The 23,037-nt window shown below is 39.8% G+C and overlaps 3 protein-coding genes across 3 annotated transcripts; 1 reads left to right on the forward strand and 2 right to left on the reverse strand.

Moving 5' to 3' along the window:
- Nucleotides 1–1,359: 1,359 nt before the first annotated feature.
- On the reverse strand, nt 1,360–7,034 carry prpf19 (pre-mRNA processing factor 19). The gene is made up of 16 exons (XM_005937749.3): nt 6,849–7,034; nt 6,490–6,639; nt 5,932–6,008; nt 4,727–4,868; nt 4,505–4,578; nt 4,342–4,407; nt 4,200–4,241; nt 3,998–4,072; nt 3,834–3,909; nt 3,638–3,747; nt 3,361–3,516; nt 3,183–3,252; nt 2,922–3,095; nt 2,618–2,700; nt 2,202–2,307; nt 1,360–2,101 (listed from the first exon to the last, which is right to left on the reverse strand). The coding sequence occupies exons 1-16, from the start codon at nt 6,865–6,867 to the stop codon at nt 2,004–2,006; spliced, it is 1,518 nt and encodes a 505-aa protein (XP_005937811.1). The 5' UTR covers nt 6,868–7,034; the 3' UTR covers nt 1,360–2,003.
- A 789-nt stretch (nt 7,035–7,823) lies between these two features.
- On the reverse strand, nt 7,824–13,088 carry LOC102297132. The gene is made up of 11 exons (XM_042226966.1): nt 12,984–13,088; nt 12,585–12,642; nt 11,931–11,945; nt 11,706–11,836; nt 11,465–11,600; nt 10,610–10,894; nt 10,100–10,438; nt 9,814–9,998; nt 9,204–9,305; nt 9,002–9,100; nt 7,824–8,916 (listed from the first exon to the last, which is right to left on the reverse strand). Exons 2-11 carry the CDS (start codon nt 12,634–12,636, stop codon nt 8,695–8,697), a joined length of 1,566 nt encoding a protein of 521 aa, XP_042082900.1. The 5' UTR covers nt 12,637–12,642; nt 12,984–13,088; the 3' UTR covers nt 7,824–8,694.
- Nucleotides 13,089–14,477: 1,389 nt separating this feature from the next.
- On the forward strand, nt 14,478–21,326 carry LOC102297433. Its single transcript, XM_042226967.1, has 10 exons — nt 14,478–14,532; nt 14,763–14,805; nt 17,504–17,652; nt 17,785–17,917; nt 18,031–18,300; nt 18,383–18,667; nt 18,768–18,916; nt 19,008–19,118; nt 19,324–19,368; nt 19,524–21,326. Exons 2-10 carry the CDS (start codon nt 14,766–14,768, stop codon nt 19,701–19,703), a joined length of 1,362 nt encoding a protein of 453 aa, XP_042082901.1. The 5' UTR covers nt 14,478–14,532; nt 14,763–14,765; the 3' UTR covers nt 19,704–21,326.
- The last annotated feature ends 1,711 nt before the right edge of the window (nt 21,327–23,037 follow it).

The following is a 23,037-nucleotide window of genomic DNA, read 5'->3' on the forward strand; positions in this document are numbered from 1 at the left end:
TATTAGAATTTTAGTCTGACAGGAAGTCAGAAGCTTATTGTTAATAATTCACGGTTTGATATTAGAGTTAAGCTCATCTGGAGAAGCTGGTTTGGCCGTGTACAGTCATCTGGAAACCGCAGTCACGTGCGTTTGATAAACCCAGACCTGCCCTGTTTTTTTCCTCTCCTAACTTTATTAAATACATACAAACCAAGGTCAGTACCATAATTTGTAGCATGTGATGTCTCCAAAAGATACATGCTAACGTTAGGGACACTATTCAAAGTAAAAGTCAACCATACATTTAAAGTGATTTTTAATTCAGTTCTGTTACATTTAAAGAAACTGAAAAATAGTTCCTTTCTTAGTAGTTTCATTATTATGCAGCAGGCAAAGGAAGAATGTAGAAGTTCACAACAATGAACACTTAAAATTCAACTGAGATGTTGTGTAGGATTTGCGTAGAAATCACAGCCTCTAAGCATGCAGATATGTATCATAGGCGTGAAAACCATGGCCGTTTTGATTTCTTCAAGCTATTCTTTCTCTAGGGTGGAATGATTGTACAGCATAGATCTTTAATGGTTTAAAAAAAAAAAAAAAAAAAACAAGAATTCAGTGCACGTTTTAATTTATTGTGGATTTCCTCTAATCCACACACAATCAAGTCTTTTAATTAATTGGTGTTGAAGGTTCTGTCTTTTTACTTGAAAAGGCCAGCGCATATTAACTTCTTGTTCATGTGATCATGAGTTCCTCTTTGCCAACATAAAAGGGATTTGTTATGCAAATGTTTCACTACTTTGTCAGGGGGGGAGGGGGGGTTGCATGTATGTCTGGAGGAAGACCTGAACTGTCACTGTCAGATAAGAGGAAAATGGTTACAATGAAGCATGCCATTAACTGGAAACTGCTGGAACAGGCAGCATCACTGTCCACAGTGAAGTGAGTTTTAGAGTGTTACGTCACGACAGACTGAGGATGCCAGTCAAAAGAAGAAGAAGAAGAAGAAGAAGAAGAAAAAAAAAAAGGGTCCTGCTCCAAAATCAAGACCTTCAAGCTCAACTGAAGCTTGTTGATGGATACCTAGATTGTCTGCTCAAGGCAAGCTCTTCTAAGGAAACATTTAACCAAATATCAAAGCAAGTACGTAAAAGAGGGTAAAAAACACAAAACAATCCAATCCTCCTTGTATGTGAACCGGTGACCGCGACTGTATCAAAAATAAAGATCACTCTCATTGTTTGGTATAAAGCTCAAACATCAAGAAAGCAATGAGTAAAATGCATTTTGATTTGAAAGGAACTTTATATTTTGGATGTATCTACAAAGTAAAACCATTCTAGCTGAGGACCCCCACAGGGACAGACACTTGTATGGCAATACAAAAGATATTTTATTTAATTGTAAAAGGGCAGATGTGCAACAGGTAAAACAGCAGGTAATAAGAAATACACACCCAGGGGGAAAACAAAAGACAAAAATGTTTAAATGGAATCAATAAAACAGGAAATGAAATGTGGCAAAGGTTTTTCACAGAAGTACATCAATTTCTTACACCTGTTGATCTCACTGTACATGACTGTAGATGTATCTTATCTTACCCTAACGATATTATAATGAAGCTGGTCTACACTAAGAAGCAATAATAGTTTCCAAAGACCCCCTCTCCTTTCATACATACACAAAAAAAAGAAAATACTACAGTAAAATCATAATTGCTGGCAAACAGGAAAGGAACTTAGAGGCTTTTCATGTCATTTTACATCATTTAGATTTCAAACACATAAAGCCAACAAACATGTCGCACTAACCATGCTGCTTCAAATCGCTGACAATCTCACAGATTTCTTCACTGGATATGAGGACTGACCCACTAAAAAAGATGCAAAGTTAGCACAGATTTCTTTTTTTCTTCCTTTTCTGATAATGAATGTGTCGGAGGTAGCGGCAGCTCTGACACAGACTGTTCTTGTCTTAGTTGCCCTCCTCCCCTCATCTTGAATTTCTGCTTTTATTTTTTACAAACTGTAAAATTTGAGGCTTCTGTCCATTGCTGTAGAAGTCAGGAACCGGGCATTCTCTCCAAAGGCCACCCCAGTCACCAATCCTGTATGGTCTATGGTTGAAAAGAAAAAGATCAGGGGTAAATGTCACGTGCATACTAGTTGAAAATCTCGAAAGAGATTTGACTTTTTTTTTTTTTTTTGTCTTCATACCGGTGAAGTTGAGGACCTCAGACCACTGCTTGCAGATGTAGACACGGATGTCAGACCCTCCTACAGCCAGGTAGGTACCACTCTGATCAAACACAAGGGACTTCACCTGAAACAAAAAATGAATGGATTAGGTTCAGAAGCAAACCTAAGATGGGTTGGACAACTTCAAAGCTGGTCCACAGTGAAACGCTGGAGTTCGGCTTAGTAAAAATAAAGAGAACGCAGTGAAAAACTGATAATCTGGTTCTTTCTGAAGTTAAAACAATCCACCCACCAGCACCCTGACAATTATACATGCAACTTTTCATCCACAGCCATTTATCTCTGCGTGCAATGACAGCCTACAGGTGATGCTAAGACTATTTCTCAAACACTTAAAAAATTCCTTTAGAAAGAAGAAATCCCAAATTTCTTACCTCATAGTTGTTGTCCAGAGTAATGGTCTTGAAGTTCTTCAGCTTCCTCAAATCCCACAGTTTCAGAGAGCTGTCCTGGGCACCTGGAGCAAACGAGGATAATTAAGTTAATTTTTTTCTATTGGCACACCATTTTTATTCTTGCAAGGCTGAAGACACGGGGAAATCTCCAAAACTATGCAAGTCATTGATGCACAAGTCACTTTTGATACTCTAAAGAAAATGTTCATGCAGCTCTACAAGTTTATGCACATTACAGACTGACGGCTAATCTACGCAAAAAATGCTATCAAGTCAGTCTCACCTGTGGCCAGATAGTATCCGTTCTCAGAGAAAGCAATGGAGGTCACAGGTCCAGAGTGACCGGGGAAGTTGGCCACGTTGGTGCGCTCCTTCAGATCCCAAATCTTAATCTGGGAGTCCGCAGTACCAGTGCCAAAAATGAGACCATCAGGGTGGAACTGAGCGCATGTGAGAGCTGAGGGGTGCAATCAGAAACATTATGCCTGGAAGAGGACTGTTATTATGACTATCAAACGCATTAAGCAAGCAAAGAGAAACTTACCACAGCCAGCACTTTCATCAGTAACTTTGGTGAGGACTCTGCCCGTCTGGATATCAGAAAAGGCCCAGTACTACAGGATAAAAGTAATAAGAGTTAGAGCGGTGAAGCAGTTTAATGGAAAAAAGGTCGATCATTCAGTGATTAAGTTCATGGCCTGTTGGTAATTTCAAGCACGCACCTGATCCTCAGAGGAGCTGAGCAGGTAGTCTCCAGTAGCATGAAGAGAGAGACCAGTGACGCCTCCCTCGTGAGCACGCACCACCTGCACACAGTTGCCCCCGGTGACAGACCACACACGGATGGTGGTGTCTGGAGAAGCGGAGAAGACCACGGACTAGAAGAGAAAAGACGGCAAGCGAGTGAGGAACAACAGATTAAAGGAACAATTGTGTTAGTCACATCTCCATTAAAATGGAGGTGAATGTTTGCATTTAGGTTCTCAGAGGACATGTTACCTGAGATGGGTGGTAAATGACAGAGGTAACCTTCTTGGTGTGACCCTTAAGCGTTGCCACGATCTGCTCTTCGTTCTTGTCAAACACCACCACGTTCTTATCAGCTCCACCTGGGAGATAGAACAGGTTTAATATCAGAGTCTTTGTCTGGCATCCCAGCAAATGAAATACAGAATGAAAGATTGATTCTGTGTACCGGTGAGCACTTTGTTGGTGTCTGAGGGACACAGATCCAGAGACAGAATACCCGGCACACTGGCACTATGAAGACCCTGAAAGCAACATAAGAGAGAATGTTGATACATTGGATCGCTCTGTGAAACAAACGCATCCTCGTGATCCTGCACAATCTATACTTACAGCATGGGAGGCCACTTGGCGGTATTTGCCAAGATCCTCGGCTCTAACCAGATCCTCTGGGACAGTTTTGCCTCTCTGTAGAGAACCACAGTAAAGCAATTAAATGAGAGCGAGAGTAAATTATGCACAAACAGAGCTTGTGGCAAAACAAGTAAAACAAGTGTTTGCACATTAGCAGCTAAATACAAGAGAAATATAATACCTTCTTTCTCTCTGTAGTGAGGATAGTAGCCTTGTCTTGGAGCTGCAAACAGAAAAAAGCACATTTAAAAACATCAAGCAATTATGACAAAGGTCATAATGGTAAAAAATAATCAATTAAAAAAAAAAAAAATCAATATTACCTTCTGGATGATTTCTGGAGTCATTCCCACTTGTTCACTAATCTCCATAGGCTCTCCACCAGCCCCCTGGTGTAAAAAAGGCAGAATTAAATATTGTTTAAATGGCATGATTCGTCAGTCTGATCATTGTCTTATCAGCTGAAAATAAAGCCCAGCTACTCACTGCTGCAGCTGGCTGAGAGGCGGGCACTGCCTGAGGGGCAACCAATCCGGCCTGGGGTTTGAGCGTGGCAAGAGCTGTGGAAAGAAGAAATCAACTCATTAAAATAAATAAAACACACACATAATATCAATGAATCCAGGTTCATTTGGACCAGACGATCACATTAAAGCCATTTCTACATGTTTCATAACTGTGTAGAAACCCAAACTGCTGTCGACCCACCTTCTCTTGCAGCTGTGACCTCTTTGGTGAGTCGAGCAATGACTCTGCAGGCGGCATCGTGCTGATAGAGGGCATGTGAAAGTTCTTGGCGAGTAGTCTGCAGCTGCTGCCGCAAGGTGAAACTATGAAGCATTACAGCATCCTAGAACAGATATCAAAAACAAAAAGTGAGAAGGGAGCACATGTATTATTTCACGAATTTTAAAAAAGGAAGATAAACAAAAACAAACAAACAGACTCACTGGAATATGCGTTTAAATGAAAAAAGGAGGATAACAAGATCAAACTCGCTTTTTTGGTCTCAGCTAAAGAATTCAAGTTATTTAAATCAATGTACCAAACAAACATATTTTTTGATCCTCTACTAATAGAAATGAATTAAAATTGATTCTAAAGACCCAGGGTTTGTCACAAAACTTGCAATTCAACAAAGGAAAGGGGCAAATCTTCCATTAGATTATTATTTTGTGCCACAGATTAGATTTATAATAATGTGTTGTGACCCATCATACAATGCACAATTGAAAACAAACAAACAAAATAAACCCAAAACAACTGTCCTGTTGTTAAAAACTGCCAGAGAGGGATAAATGGTGCACTGTAACACACTGTTAATTGTTAAACTATGTAACACCCTACAGATTGATTTTACTTCTACATATTTATAACTAATTTGGGGCAATTTAACCCCAATTTGGGGCAACCGTGGCTCAGGGGGTTGGGAAGCGGATCTGTAACCAGAAGGTCGTCGGTTCGAGCCCCGGGCTCTCTGTCCTGGTCGTTGTGTCCTTGGGCAAGACACTTTACCCTACTGCCTACTGGTGTTGGCCAGAGGGGCCGATGGCGCGATATGGCAGCCTCGCTTCTGTCAGTCTGCCCCAGGGCAGCTGTGGCTACAACTGTAGCTGCCTCCACCAGTGTGTGAATGTGAGAGTGAATCAATAGTGGAATTGTAAAGCGCTTTGGGTGCCTTGAAAAGCGCTATATAAATCCAATCCATTATTATTATTATTAATTTATATTGATTGATTAATAGCTGACTCCCTACTTGTTTAAAGGTTCTTAAATGTTGTGTGTGTGTAATGTGTTGTTGATGTAGTGTTAAACATTAATAAGAAAAATAAATTTAAAAACAAAATGATACATACAATAGATACAGTATAAAGTGCTCTGTTCTTTGATATCTCAGAGTTTACAGGACTTACCCATTCATCTTGAAGGGACTTGAGAATGGCAGGAATACTGGTTGCCGATGGTGCCTTTGGTCTAATAGGATGAGCCACTAAAAGACAGGAAACCTCTTCAGTAACTTATCAAGGCTTATTTGCAATGAGATTTGAGTATTTAAGGGCATATGACGCACTGATTTTCTTTTCATATATAAATCTTGATAATGTTCTATGTTTCTATGAATATCACAAAGAGTAGTTCACGAACACCAATCGAGGTTTGCTTCACCCCTGAAGGCCACACAAATAAAATTAAAACGTAGAATATTCTGCTTCTTCTGAAGTTGAAAATAAAAGTTGATTTGTTTGGAAGGTTTTATTTTTCCGCTTCACTTGAATTTTTCAGGTATTGTTTGGTTTTTTTTTTATATGATAAATACAATACAGTACAATGCAACACGCCTGCAAACTTCAGCCTACTAAACCAAAGCAGAGCATCATGCCACTGATAACGACCTCTCTCACGGAAGTAGCATTACTCTGTGTGAGCTTTATTACGGTCTATTGACTTATAGAAAACACCCAGAAACCCACCTTTGATGTCTACGAGCTGCTCCTCGGACAGCGGCTGTCCGTTCATCGGGTCCGTCCCATTCTCTGCGATGTACTTCTCGATCAGCCTGCGTTCAAACACCTGGTTGGACACCGGAGAGACGCACGGGTGCTCTGGCACTTCATTAGAAACTGTAAAAGAGTTCAGTTCCGGCTTTTTAACACCACATAACTACCAACAATTTAAATAAACACACAATTAAAAAAGAGAGCTCGCTGAACTATATAAAAGCAGAAGGCGGTGCTGCATGGCCGCTAACGCTAGCTAAATCAGCTAGCAGCATTAGCGCGGTACCGTGCTAACCGGCCTCCGTCATATCAATGAATTCAGCTTCACCTACTTGCACAAACCAAAGCCATGTTCCAGGCAGAGTCCTACAAGTCTCGTCTTAATTGTGATTTATGCTCGCGCTTTACTTTAAAGTTGTTGCAGCTAAGGTAGACTTTACTTCTGTTTGGAAGTAGCACGCTGTCCTTTCATTGCCGCTACAACGAAGATTCTTCTTCTACGCTTTGAGTTAGCTTCAATGTCCCAAACTCTGCCACCTACCGTCATGCGCTGAGGAGAACGAGAACGAGTTTTAGCCAAATAGACGCTCACGACACAAGAGTCAGAATCAGCTTTATTTATCAAGTATGTGTACACATACAAGGAGTTTTTGCACTCAGTGTACATGACAGAGTAGCCAACGTACAAACAGAGTAACAACATGACACCAACACGGCACAGACAATAATACATTTATGGCATATTTATAGTCCAAAGTTGCAGAGTGCAAATCTGTTGGAATAAATAAGAGATGGACAGCTAGTTAGTATATATACAGTATACCCATGAGGATTGACTATAAATATATATACGGCATATAGCTATGTACAACAGGACAGAACAGTATAATACAGTATGCTTTGATTCAGCATCAGGTATGGTGGATGTTTTAAATACAGAGACTATGTGAGTGTCCTAAATGTTTATCAGAGTGATGGCCTGTGGAAAGGAACTGTACAGATGGCTGCTTTTTTGGGCAAACGGTGCTCTGTAGCACCTACCAGAGGGTATGGAGTGATATTGCCTGCTTGTGTCCTGACTCTGGATTTGTTTTTCCTGCAGACTTCACTGTCCATCGTAGTCTGTTCTTGTCCTGCATGGATGCTGATCCAAATAATACCGACATGAGTGAGCAGAGAACAAACTGTATTATTGCAGAGTTGAATAGATCATCACCTCCTGAGGCAGGTTGAACCTCCTGAGCTGGCGCAGGCTCTGCTCTGCCTTTTTGATAATAGTGTCTATACTGAGTGACCACTTTAGATCTTGGCAAGCAAGCATAATGGAGAGGGACTCCTCAACTCCACTGTTACTGCTACAGTTTTGAGCGTATTCAGCTCTAGGCTGATCTGACTGCCCCACAGGGCCAGCTGTTCAACCCCACATCTGTGTCCTTGATAAGGCCGACTTCAGACCGTCATCAAACATCACAATTCTGACTGACAGGTCTTTTGAGAAACAGTCATTTGCGTAGAGGGAGAAGAGCAAAGAGAAGAGGACCACCCCTGGGTGGCCAATATACATACAGTGTAAAGACGACATCATCTAAAATGTGTTTCTTAAAGATCATTTTTTTTATTTTTTTTAGTGATGACATTTTGACATTATGAAAATATTACAAGCTTTGGGGATAAAAGGTTATCCTGCACACAACATTCAAATATTAACTGCATTATTTGGTGAAACATGTCACATAACTATTATAAGTAGAATTACCCCAAAGATCTAATACACTGCATAAATTGTTAAAAATGCAGACGAGCTATTTAGAATAATAATTAAGTATGGACAACATGATGGGTGAGAACTTAAGTTAAGTCTATATTGCTGTACAGTATTGAAAAATGAAATTTATCAAACGTTACCACAACAACTGGTGGGTAGCCCTAGAGACTGTCTTAAACACAGGAGCAGTGCAGATCATATTGGTCCTGAGGGTCCGGAGGTAGGTAACGGCAGGAGATTTCAGGAGCACCATCAGGCAGTACAATATGAGACAGGAAGGATTATGCTCAACTCATGCTTCAGAAAAATTACATCACAAAGCAAACTATTAAAACCGTGCATAAGGCACAGGTGAGGTTCTTCTTCTCGGTCAGGAGCTTCACCGTTTGTGTGATTTCTCCATGTTCTCTGTTTTATGAAAAGTTCAGATTCTTTGACGTGTAAATACTGCAGGACTCAGAGGTTTCTGTGTCTAGTGGCAGCGTGGAAAAGAAGTCTTGTGATTTGTTCCCCCTTCCCTTATCTCCATCCTTTTTGATTTGGAACTGAACGCAGTCCTCGGATGAGTGGAGGCAGTCTGAAGCTCCGGGCACAGGGAAGGAAATCCTGTCCTCGTCCTCATTAGATTTAGCCTGCTAACAAGGGATGAAGACACAAGTTTAAGCAAATATCATAATAATCTGTGGCATCTAAATATTCACAGCTGGAGAGCTGTATTACCTCAACAGTTAAGTTATGACTAGGGGAACTCCCAGCTGTTGCTCTGTGCACATCCTGGTTCTCGGCTCTTGGAGACCCTACCGTTACCGGAGCATAACCCTAGAAATACAAACAACAACAGATATGCACAAAGACACAATTCAATTGAATGATTTTAGCTCCCTTAATAAAGAAGAAGATTATATTAGTTAATCAGTCTTACAGTGTGAACAGGACTGGCTCTTGGGGTCCATTTTCTTGGTGTTCCAGTCTGCTGAGAGTAGCTGTAGTGACCTGGGGGCTGAGGAGAGGGGGGACTGTAGTGCTGCAAAAAAAAACAAAAAACCCCACAAACATAAATAAACCAATAACGACAAAGACCTAGGAACTCATCCGACTCACAGACCATCACAATTCACCGGTTACTGCTCGTAAAAACAATAAATGTGACCTTTAGTGATCATCGTGGACCGGTGTGTCTGTTAAATGTTTAGCCGTGATATCAGGTTGCTCCTTGCTAGTGATATGTGTGGCATCATCACGCTGACATCTACAGAGCTTCAGTCAAAATACTTCGGACAGAATATATAAAAATATCTACAAATTATCTGAAATAAAACATACCCACTGAATAAAGAGCTTCTACCATAAGTTTTTTTTCTCCATACTTTTTAAAGATACTTCAGTTCATCAGACTCTCTGGAGCAAAAAAGAAATGTCAAAAAACGTCAACAAGTGGCTTCTGTCGGTGTCAAAGTGCATGCATCTGCAATAAGATTGGCTCGACAGCTTGTAATCATTTATTTAGCTGTGGACTCTCCTGGTTTCCTCACCTGGATGTTGACCCTCGGGGGGTTGGCTGGCAGCGTGCGGTGTGTTCTAAAGCACGTGATGAGTTGGGAGAGGCTACAGTTTGGGTAGCGTTTCATGAACAGGATGAAACCAGCCAGGGACACGAACATGCCAGAAGGGACAGTGACGGATTTGAGGAGCGCTCGCCAACTCCCTCCCCTTTTGTCTGAGAAGATGGCAGACACATGGATTTTAGGAGGAGTGGCAACTATGGATCAAACAACTTCTGATTGATGCATGCTTCCAAAAACGTGGCAGAATACCCACTGATCACGTGCAAGTAGGTGGAGGATACCAGGTTGCCATTCCTGTCTTTAACTTCATACAGCCCATCATGCCTTGAGGTCAGCCTTGCAATGACCACCTCGTAGATGGAGCCATTCCTACTCAGTGAGATGATACCCCTGTAGTGCAGGTCATGGTCCGTTATCTGCCCCTCACGGATGAGCTGCACAGGGCCACGTGGGGGTTTGGGGTCAAAGGGGCCCAGGGAGGATTCATCAGGAAAATGGCCAGGGGTAAAAATGAGATGGGCATGAGCAAGAGGAAGATATAGAGGCAGGATTATGGACTCTTTGGTAAAGCGTGTGATGTTGAAGGAATGCCCTGCATCCATCCATGTGTAAAATCATGAAAAATGGAGTAGTGGTGAATGTGGAAGTATGAGAGGGCATCAGATAGAAAGGGAAGGATAAAACAAAACCATTAGCACTGTAAAGTCACAAAGTTAAAGGTAGTCAGTCAGCTTCTTAAAACCCACGTTTCTGCTCTGCTCACCACGGACGGTGAGGGTGCTGCGACCCAGCACCTTCCCGTTGTCGTCTCTCACGGTGTAGTTGCCTTGGTCTGCTTGCGTCACTCTCTCCGCCACCCAGACCTTCCCCCCTCTTAGCAGCCGCCCCCGGCCAGCGTTACCGGTTTCAGGGTCTGTCCGGTTCCAAAGCACGACCGGCACAGCCTCAGGCGGAGCGCCCCGGTGAGAGAACTCCAGCAGGGAGCCATTTTCGGGGATGCTGTGCTCAAAGGTCTCCCCATAGTTTCTGCGGTAGGGTTTAATGCATTCTGAAGGAAGACGAAGAACCACGAGGTAAGGTGAAAAGGAAAGTGATATTGCAAAAGACCCACTCCTAACACACATCAGTGTACTGTAAATGATCACAAATCAAAACGAAAAGAAAAGTGATAATATATCTTTCTTTATGATACTTTGATGAGTACATTTTCCTGACATTACTTGTGTAGGGACCATTCGTAGGCTATGCATGCTTACGGCAGTATTCAGCTGCAGGAGAGGTGGGAAAGATTGGTTCAGGGGGCAGGTAAAGTAATGCCACACCTGCTGTATATTTATACCAATTAACCTCTCCTCTTTTTATGCAGCAGGGGTGTGGCTGGCAAACGTTATATACACACACACAAACACACCTGACACGGAGTCAGAACAGTTGCTACAACTTCTCTGCTTTAAGGCAATGAATAGATTGCCTATGTGACATCAAAGCATATGGACACATTAAGTTATTAAATAACTTAATGTTTCAAGCAAAGAGAGGCAGATCATTGAAAAATTATGGCTCTTTTGCATCATGACACAAAGCAATGAATTTCGCCAAAGAGAGGCAACTGTCATACCCGAAACGATCAGACGGACAGTCTCGTAGGTGAAGCCCATGGACAGCTTGTTGGCATAAACTCCCTGGTCAGCATGACTCACTTCTTTCAGGACTAACGACTTATCTTTGGTCCACTCAAACCGTGGGTCCTTAACCTACAGTTGCATGGCAGATCCATTTTTAGGCAACACAGCAACCAAACACACACACACACACACACACACACAAAAAACCCCAAGTGCCAACACTCGTCCACTCACAGTGGTTTTCTCCAGCAGGATGCGTTTCGGCCCATCGGGATACGGTGTAAAAGTCACGATTCGCGACGTTGAGTCCACCGGTAGACGAAACTCCTTCCCGACGCAAACAGTCTGAACTTTTTCTCGGTCACCTGTCGAGGTGCAAATGAAAGTCAGCAACATCATTGGAGACCATGTGCTGCAGAAGAAGGATGCATGAGCGGTAAAATGTGACTTTTGACTCACCTAGTAATTCCCAACCTGCAGGAAAAGTACGAGTAACATAATTAATAATTTTCTTCAGACCTCAGATACGGACTGTAAACTCTCCTACATATGTAAAAGGTTGACCTACTTTTATGTTATTAGGTCATTTAAGGTCATCTATTTTGTAACAGATTTTTAGAGTCTGCTATGTGATTTAACTTTTAAGCTCTTTAATTCAGCATATGTACACGTTTATTAATTGTTACTGTTCACGTAATGACTTTATACTGCATATTTTTCCACTGCATTTTCTCTGGGCACCTCTCACATTTATTATAGTTTTGCATGTTGGAAATTTATATTTGTGAGAATTATATTTCAGAGTTGAAGTGCTAAAAAACAAAAATCTCTGCTCTTCAAATCTGGGCTGGCCATTCTTCTTTGCCTTTGTTTTATTTAATCCAAGACCCTTTAATGAAATGGCTTTCTAGAAACATTCTGCAGATAATGGTGACGTTTTCGACAAATGTATTTATTAGTCACTTTTTTTGAATAGTAACATTGACTTCACTTTTACTACGAATAACCTAACCGTAATATAAAGCACCAGTAAGTGCATTATTAATAATTATTTAAGCAGAAAGAAACAGAAAAACTACGGGTAGTCTTATTAAAAACTGGTGCAACACTTACCCAGTGCAAAAGGAAGGGTGAAAAGTGCAGTGTAGACGACGCAGGAGGACATCTTCTCCTGTAAAAGACAGCGGATTGTTTCATCTGTAAACGTAATTGACATTCACACCAACCCTCCTCCGAAAACAAGCGGCCAGACGGGACATCCGATCATTAATCAACAAGCTGCAAAAGGCGGGGAGCTCAGCGACAGCCCAAATGATGTCGGTGCGGACTCAGCGCACTGCACACACTCATGTCCCCCCATGACGTCCTGTCCGCTCTTTGAAGTCATGTCCACTCAGGTGTCCAGCATGTTTCCCATCTTCTGAACCATTGCAGCGCTACTACTGGCTGCCGGGTCATCAGTTACCGATCATCAACAAACGATTACTCAGTTTGTGCGTAATGTGAACTCACCTGCAGGATGTGAGGGTAATTTAAAAAAAATGTTTTTGTGGATGAGGATAAGAGGATAACGACGACCTCCGCAGAGCGCGCATGCCCACTGCTCCCCCTTCTGTTATGGCGATGGATACGTCGTATTCTCGGCCGCTGATACGCAAAGTGCGTCACATTTTGCAGTTCTTGTAAGGGAACATATTTTCCCTCCCTCTTACTAAGCTGCTAGATTTTAGACTTCTGTAGTAACTCGTCAGATTCTGACTGTACGTGCAAATGATGAGATGATCTTAGAAAATATAAGAGATCATAAGAAATGGAAATCCTCTCACTTAAATTTTCCTTCTTGTTAAAAAATTAACAAAAGTTAATTAACAAAATTAACTTGTTAGTTTCTACAGTGAGGGAAAATTACTTGATCTCCAGCTCCCCAGAAATAAAGAGTCTCTAGATTTGATGGTAGTTTCATTTTAATGGGAGAGACAGAATATGGACCAAAAATCCAGGAAAAAACACATTACATAAAAATAATAAATTGTTTTCATGTCATTGAGTGAAATAAGTGTTTTATCCCCAAGAACGACATAAGCAAGTTCTTTGTGGAGAAACCCTTGTTGGCAAGCGCAGCAGTAAGATGTTTCTTGTAGTTGGTCACCACGTTTGGACTCATCTCTTTTACTCCTCTTTACAGAAACGCTCTATTGATTTTCTATGGCAGGAATGTCAAACTCTTATTACACCATATTACACAGCCTACTTTGATCTTAAGTAGGCAGACAACATCCCTCAGATTTCTCAATATAAGAAGTCCAATTTCATTGATACATCTTAGTTTTACTACATGATAAAGACATTTTGTTCTATTTTAATATATAGAAATCAATAGAAATCTATAGAAATCACCCAGCACAACTCTTCTGGCTTAAATGATAAGAAATAAATGTAAAATTACAAAACTGATTTATCTGTGTGCCACATGGGCACACCTGAATTTTGTCTCTCTCCGTTGAAATGAAACAAACATAAAAATTAGAGACTGTTCGTGTCTTTGTAAATGAGCAAACTTGCTGTTTCAGGAGTGTAGGGTGTGTGGTTTATCTTTATTTGGGGAGGTTTATGTGTCACATGAGATAAGTAAAGTCCTTGACAGTGCACATGCTTACACTTTAAATATGTTTTTAGTATAGGTTATATGCATGATTAAAATAAAGCAGGTTACCGGACCAGTTATTTCCCAGTGTTTTTATGTAACATGTTTAAAAACGTCTTGACTGCGATTCCTTTAGAATTCATTCTGAATTCACTTGAAATGGGATGGCAGCCAACAAAACGGTGCGAAAGTTGTATTTTTATCCCCTTTAAACAGCTTTTATTTATGATATGGTGGTTTTAAAAGCGATCTTGGAGGCAGAAACAACACAAATGCCTGGTTTGTTATTGAAAAGTATCCTGGGAGATGGGCCCTGTATGCAGTTACAGTGGAAGAGGTGGAGCCTAAGCCACGCCCAGTCCTTCTTTTCTCCACCCAGCAGCTGCAGGACGCACAGAACTCAATCACACAAAAGAAGTACGGTCTCATTATTCTTTTTCTGTTTGTCCACAACTTCTTCTTAGTCAGGCTTTTTAATACTGAACATCACCTGTGTCACTGATTTGCTATTTTCGGGGTTAATTTTTGTGTGTTATCCGAACATTTCATTATAGAAGGGAATGCGGTACGGATTTGGTCTTGGAAGCTGAGGGAAAAAACACTCAGAAAAAAGAGCCTCAAGTCACCTCTCTGCTCTTTTTCTGCAGGACATGTCGCTTGTGTTTTTGATGTTTTCCATTGTCTTCTTCGGTGAGTAGAGCTCATTCCCACATTCTAACATATAAACACCTGAAATCTGAAATACAACGCTCGATGGTTTGGGATTATTTACAACAAACGTTAATTAATTTCCATGCCACACACTCCGTGGATACAACATGTACAAAGTTATCCAATCTCTCCGTGGAGCCAGGTGTTAAGTGGCACTCTGCCGGAGCGAATTAAAGTGCGTGCATGTTGTAGTAAAAGACGTTTGGTGTTGTGGGGCTGCTGTAGACTAATGCAATTTAAATCAGTAGCAGAACACAGGAAGAACAATACGCATTGTCTCCACACCCATCTGCTATTCCCAGAATTAGTGCTTGGTGCATTTCATTTACCAATAAATTATTTGGGAAACATAAACACCTATCAACGTACATCCACCCATAAATAAAAATAAATAAATAAGCAAGCATATTGTTTTTTTTTATTGTTTTTCGAAAGAAAACAAAACAATAATCTGATTAATTTCATTGAAATATAAATATACAGTTACATATTTATGTGTTTTAAACTATTCACGGTATTTATGCATTGTCATTAATGTCTTTAGCCGCAAAGTGAAAGGAAATGTTTACACGACGGAAACCAGAAAATTCAGCACAGCCGAGATTTCTTTCCGTTAGCTGGTTTGACAAAACATATAACCTCAGTCAGAGATAACGGGTAGCACGACGGTGGCAATCAACTTTTTCTTATTCTTTATTTGTCTTCTGCTTCCGGCTCTGTGAGCGCTCACACGTAAATATGGGCGTTTTGCAGCGTCACGTGACTCATCGTCCGCATGCGATAATCCCCTAAGAGTGGCGCTTAAAATGGTCATTTATAATATTTAAAGAAAAAACATATCATATCCATTTAAGTTAATCACGTTATCACTGCTGTTTAAGGTAACAGCTGCAGATTAGAGCTCTGAAACTTTAAACTGGATCTATTTAAACGTTAAAGGCCATTGTCCAATATCCGAATAGGCAGCGTTTCTGCCGAATGGCAGTTTGTCAGCAGATCAAAGTGTAATTATTTTATTGGTTGTCTTGATGCATGCTCAATCATCCAGACAAGGACATCCCAAAAAGTTAATCCTGTGTCTAGATGAACAGAGTCAACTTTTTGGTATTTTATTAGTTGAAACGGTGTTCATGGTTTATGTTCAATGTTCATGGAGCTGCAATTCCAGCAGTGCTAAAGAAACTTAGCAACAGATTAAAACCACGTATTGCTATATATAACAATACGTGGTTTTAATCTGTTGCTAAATTTTTTTTATACTTTTTATATCGAATTGATTAATTATATGTGCACATTCCTGTACACTCTGTGCTTCATTCATTGGTTTTTAATAAGGTTTCACTTAACAGCTAAAACATGCTGTAAATAAAAGAATCAGTGAACACGTTGCGTTTCTGGAGGATTTAAATTAAAACCTGACCTGCTCCCTAGCGGTTTTTGATACGGGCGAAACGGGCGGCATCGTGGTGGGGGGCGGCATCACGGGCATCGGCAAAAAATTAAAAAAATGCTCGTACTCATGCTGCCCCGACATCAGCCAGCGCATATTGGGAATGGCATAGGCACCGATCGGTTTTCTATCGCCCATTTCCTGGGAGTAAGGGCGCCCTCCGTTTGCGAGGTGCGCCTGCTGTTTACGGCACAGAGAGGAGAGGGCGGGGGATTCTCTGGCTGGCTGAAGCAGCATCTAATAACCAACTCGCAAAATAAAACAAAATAAAAACAAAACAACAAACACGAAAACACCAGACATTATGATACAGACTTATAATTTGCACCGATGTTTTTTCGAAATTCTATACGCGAAAAGTGAGCGCAGGAGCGCCTGCTTGTAGCTGTGCTGAAGTCAAAGTAAACTTTATTGTCATCTCCGCTATATACAGTCCAGTATATAGAGAGACGAGACGACGAGGCTCCAGTTACCGCGGTGCAAGTAAACAAACAGGGAGTGTTCGCCCCGGGCGCCAAACAGGCCAGGACCGCCACCAGCATAAATGACCACAGTGACTCTTACTTTGAGCTTAGCCATCTCAGCATAGCTGGTCAAGCCATAGATCTGGCTTCATTAATACACCTCGCTGTTTGTAATGTATGGGTTTGAGTTAATGGCTCAGTAGTGCTGATATCTAAAAGTGGCCAGTTGCTGTTCTAAGATGGTCAGCCATTGCTGATTTGAGAATAGCGGCTGATGAAGTGAGTGCATCAGAGGGACCAATCAGGTTGAACCGTTTGGAGACAAAGTTACAGGCAAGGCAGAAATGGTTTAATGGTTTGGAGCTGCTGTGGTGACTGAGCTGAAAAGAGGGTAATTTACTGATGTGAGATGTTGTTCATGTATTTCCTTCATTCAGCTAATAATAACTTGGTTTATTTCTGATGCTTTATGACGAATGTGAGTTAATTCATCAGATTGAGAGTTATACTTTACTCTGCCTCGTGCTTTGGGGATGAGAATGCTTTTTTTATGCTGCTGCATTTGTGTAAATTCAGTGATGTTCCAGAACCTTGTCTTCAAAATTACTTTCAGAGTGTAACAAAATACCGGTATGTGTGTGTGTGTGTGTGTTTGGTATATTAATGGAAACAACTGATATTATGTTGTCAGATGTTTGTGGTTTCAGTTACATTAATACTACCTCCATCTGTCTCTTCTTCTCTTGCATCTTTTTGATTAAAGGTTCATCCTCTGGTATACAAACTGATGAGGTGTGCTATGGCAGGAGGTGGCAGTTTCCATCTAATTATATACCCTCACGTTATACTGGACCAATATACTTTACTGAAACTAATACGGGATCCAAAAAAGTTGTTATAAATAATGGGATGGTGAGCAGCCTCTATGTGACCATTACATTTCTGCAATATGATAAATGTTAGGCCTATGTTTGAAACAATTAAATCAAAGTATATAGAATATGTTATAATCTGAGGAATATATATGTGCTGTCTATCTTTCAGGCAATAGACACACGCTTCAGAGTCTCTCCTGGCTCAATTTATCTTACAGATGTAGAAAAAAGAGATGAAGGAATTTATTCTGTCTCATCTGGTGGCTACCAGCGACAAGATGTTGTTGAACTGAAAGTCTTGGGTAAGAATTTGAACTGTACTGTATATTTAGATCAAAAATATATAGGTATGTGTTTTAGCTACCTGTTCCTAAGCACAAGTTCCCTCCTTTTTTTTCTTAATCTGCATTTTAAGAATGTGCTAAAAATGTCACAAGGGATTACTACTATACGTGGGAGGACTCTATCCCTAGATGGGCTGAAATCCTGGAGTTTACTCCCCTTCACAGTCCGGACCAGCCAAAGATCCTGTGGAATCGCACAGACTCTCAGATCAGAGAAAGCAGAGCTGAGGTGAAAAACGGTAATTGGCAGCTGTCTTACCTCACTCAGGCAGACAGTGGGTACTACAACTTCATGGATAAGAACCACTCTGTGTTGGCCAAGGTGCTGCTCAAAGTAAAAGGTGATGTGAGAAGCTGCCTGTGAGATTTCTGCATTTTACCAGATTAAATGTTCTAATGAAGTCTGATCTGTGTCACTAACAGAACAAACCAGACACTATGAAACAAGGTGGAATGAGCACATTCTCATTGAATACCCTCGGGGTCCTAAGAAGTGGACCGTGACTTTTACACCTGAAGGCCAAATGGATCCCGAAACACTGATGGATGGCAGTCTGATCATAAAAGATAATCGCTTTTCTGGCAGAATTCATGCAGTGATGGATGGCATAATTATAAATTCTACAGAAATTAGAGACTCTGGCACCTTTGAGTTCAGAGACCCAGATGGCAACCTGATCTTGAGTGCTCGGCTTGAAGTGACCCCTGGTAAGCAACAGAGCATTTCTCCTCATAGAGTAGAAGTTCTAACTAACATTAACCCCCACCCTCTACACCATATTCCCTAACTTTCTCCATACTCTTACAGAAATGTTGCCACAGTTTATATTTATGGCCGTTATTGCCTTGATTGTCGTCGGGATCATCTGCTGTTGCTGTTGTTGTAAAAAGTGCTGTAAAAGGGACAAGTCTGCTCCTCAGACTGCAGCCTCACCTGCACCTGCTGTATATTATCATGTAAGTATTCTTTTAAGTGGAAATTAAGACCAGCTGTGTTAATATTTGATGTTCTTATTATAAAATTTTAAAATTCTTATTCCAATTACAGATTGAGAATCAACCTGCGTGCCCAAGTTACTCACATCCTTCAGCTTTGTCTTATCAGCCTGTGAATTCTCATATTTCTACACAACCTTCAGCTACCTCCTCTGAGCCACTGGTAGGTGTAAAGCTTGATTTATATTCAAGGCAAAGATAAAAGAGAGGTGAAAGGAACTCAGCCACTTTTGTTGTTTTAAAAGAAATAGTAGTTATTTGTGGATTGGGGCACTAAGTCTTTATCTCGTCTGGGACTGCCTGGCAACTCACATTAGCGCTCATCCTCTTTCCTCTTCTGACTCATGTGCTTTTTCCTAACTTCACAGTTGTACCACAAAGTGAATATCCATGAGAACCCCGCTCAGCCTGAGGTACATACACACAAACAAACATACAAAAATCCCCATGAATGCATAAAACTAAGAACAGAAATTTCCTCATTCAGAGGCATTTTTGGCCTGTCAGTGACTGATTCATTTTACCCACTGTGCTTATGCACCTTTTTTCATTTTACCGATGTCTCCAGGTTTCAGTACCTGAAAACCAGGCTTCCACTCCAGCTCCCTCAGTCGGTCCAGACTTCCTCTCATCAGATCCGGAGCCGCAATTTGAACTGAAAGGATTAGACATGCCTTTTGCACCATCTCTTACTTCAAACACAACTATCTGTGATGTTTATAACTCAGACAAACTAAACTTTCCGTAAACAGTATGCTGAAAATTCAGGTAGAGTTTATTATTGTTTCCATTTTCATCTTTGCAAAGCCATACACGGACAGGAAAAGGACCATGCAGACAGATGTTAATCGCACTGTGTTGATGCATGATCCGTTTTTTTATCTTTCACACAAAGATGTGCTGTTGTAAAATGTGTGGATTCCAAATATATTTTTTCAGTTAACAAGATTGCTTGTAAGTTTGTAAGTTCATGTCTTGCAAACAGTTTGGTTCTGGAAAGCTTTGGAATTTTTAATTTTTTTCCTAAATTTTCCTCAGGTATGAGAACATAAATCTCACTCAGTGTTGTCCTCCAAATATTCTGTTACAGCAGCTTAAGTGTGAATTACAGGAATCAGGGTTTTATTAAATTGTGCAATATAAACGCATTTACAATAAATTAGAATTGTTACTTGCATGAAATAGTGTCTGCTTTGCTTCTCTTCACAGGCTATTTATGGATATTTACGGAATGACAGATAATGTAGTCCAGTATCTTGGCAAAGTGTGTAATAGATACGGTGGACCAACGTGCCTATTACATGCTTTGCCGTGATATCAGGCTGGATAATGTTGCTAGCTTTTGCTTCCATGGGTATTTTCTACCTCTGTTATGTGCATCCAGCTCCATACATCACTTGTTTGTAGCTTTTATCATTGTGTTTTGAGGGATGGTGGGCAATTTTTAAATATGCCTTTTTATATTGTCAAATTCTCAAATGCAATACAAGTATAACTGGCTCTGTATATCTTTAAACAGAAGCTTGTATAAAAGTTTTATCAGGCATTGAAAAACATGTATCGTTTATATAATGTATGTAAAATTCTGATAGTTGTTTGCATTGCATGAAGATGTCTGAATATGGAATTAGTGTAATGATTTGAAAAAGACCTTAAAGAGCTTACATGAATTTTTCAACTCTGTCCCTCTGTCTCGCTCCCTCTTTCTGTCTCACTCTCTCTCTAACACACACACACACATGCACACGCACACGTGTGGGGACACAGTGGAATAACAACACCACTACTTCTTACATTTTAAAAAATCTAAATGGAAGAGCCCCTTAAAATTTGCATGGAAACTAGAGGGTTAGATTTTCAACATTACAATTAGCGTTACAGTTGTAATAGCTTCTAATGCAACTGTAACTCATTTAATTATAAGAGCATTTGTATGTTGACAGACATTTAAAAAAGCTGGTTTTGGAGAGTTTGCTACTATGCAGCTCTTATAGCAAGTTGATGTGCAGATGTTAATTCCTGCATGGATGTTCCTTTGCCTACATGCATGTAGTTTAAGTAATTGCATGGTGTTATCATATTTGTTATCATATGTTATGATACATTATGTTATCATATTTCGTAGATAAATATAACTTGGTGTCATCTGCATAGCAATGAAAATGCATGTGTTTTGTAATAATATTGCATGAGGGGAAACATATAATGTAAAAAGTATTGGTTCCAGGACAGAACTCTGTGGAACTCCATGAAAAATTCTCTAACTTACATTAATAATACCTGTCTACCTGTTCATTCCTGGTCCATTCCTGGTATAAAGCCTGAGAATAATTGCTATGGCATGGGATTAAACTTTTCATCTGATTTATTTATATATTAATTATATATATATTAATTAATATATATATATATATATATATATATATTATATATATATATATATATTATATATATTCATTATACTTATATATATATATATATATATATATTGTATATATATATATATATATAATTTATTTATTTATTATGGACCAGTACAGTTCAGTCCAAGTAAAGGAGGCTCCTCAAAATTTGTGGTAAATGTTTGAAGGTAAGCTGCTCCACGTGCCGTGTGACCATGTCTGGGCTGTCTTCTGTTGGAAAACATTAAACCCTGGTATGTGATGATAAATAGAATCTGTTCTCACCTGAGTGAATGTATATGTGTTTACATTTTGGGGAAAGGACCCTAATTCAGGACTCCCCTGGCTCAATTTGTTTTACAAATGTGATAGAATCAGGATCAGGAATTGTTTTTACATCTCATTTGGTGGCAGGCAGTTATTGTTGTGTAACTGAAAATCTTAATGAGAATTAAACTATCCTGCATCAACCAATCTGTTTGATAATAGATTTTTTTAGATAGACTGTTTCTTATAAAGAACCTTTCCACTTGAAGTACTTTTTTCTACTGTTTTTGTACTTAAGTGCTTTCTATGTAGCATTCACACTTATCATATCGGTGAGTAACTTGGGGTTCAGTATCCCAAGAATCCTTTGGCATGCAGATTATAACAGCCAGGGATTGAACCACCAACCTTCTGATTAGTGGATGACCTGCTCTACCTCCAGAGTCCTGTTAGATATGCATTTCTAAATACAAGTTCACTCTGTCTTTTGTTCTTGTTTAAAAAAAAATCCCATATTGGATTTTTTGTTAATTAGTGTGAATGCTGATAAGTATTGACAGTATTGTTATTCAAATCTTTATTATTATACTATTTTATTATTATTAGTGTGAATGCTGAAAAGCATTCACAGCATTGTTATTCAAATCTTTATTAGTGTGAATGCTGAAAAGCATTTATTTTTGTCAATACGACTTGTAGTATTTTTTTTGGGAAGCATTTGTTTCACAATGACTTTTCTGTTTATTTAAACCTTTAGGACCTACCATAGAACCAAGTCCACTAGAGTTATATTTATATTTTTACATGCTGTAGTGCCATTTTTGGGAGCATTTCAAGTTGCTGTACATCAGTATAGCTGTTATAGCCCAAAATTAGGTAATATGTATGCATTAAGTCTATAATAACTACATAAATTGCAAAAAAGTACAATACACTACAAAAAATTGAATTTTTTTTTTTTACATATACTTCTAGTTAGAGAAATTTAAGAAGTTTGTAAATACAAAAAAGTTGCACAAAATAGTTTCTAACAACAGGAAATTTATTTTGAGTGTCTTCACACCAATTTTTTATATACTGCTGGAAAAATGAAAATAAATATCATAATGCAAATTTGCAAAAATACAGCATGTACATCAAAATAAACTATTTTCAGCAGTGCAATTTGAGTTCTAAGCATCCCAGAAACTATTCAGAAAAGTATGAAGTCAAACATGACTTTTAAAAACACCAGTACAGGCTTATAAGGCTCCGAAGGTAAAAAAAACAACAACAAACTCCGACCGGTTTTAAAGGGTTAAAGCAGCAGCAGAGAGGTGTATGTCTGTTTGTGTGTGTGTGTGTGTGTGTGTGTGTGTGTGTGTGTGTGTGTGTGTGTGTGTGTGTGTGTGTGTGTGTGTGTGTGTGTGTGTG

The sequence above is a fragment of the Haplochromis burtoni genome, unplaced genomic scaffold (genome assembly GCF_018398535.1).
Source record: "Haplochromis burtoni strain Fernald_Lab_line unplaced genomic scaffold, NCSU_Asbu1 Contig_236, whole genome shotgun sequence".
Taxonomy (NCBI): domain Eukaryota; kingdom Metazoa; phylum Chordata; class Actinopteri; order Cichliformes; family Cichlidae; genus Haplochromis; species Haplochromis burtoni.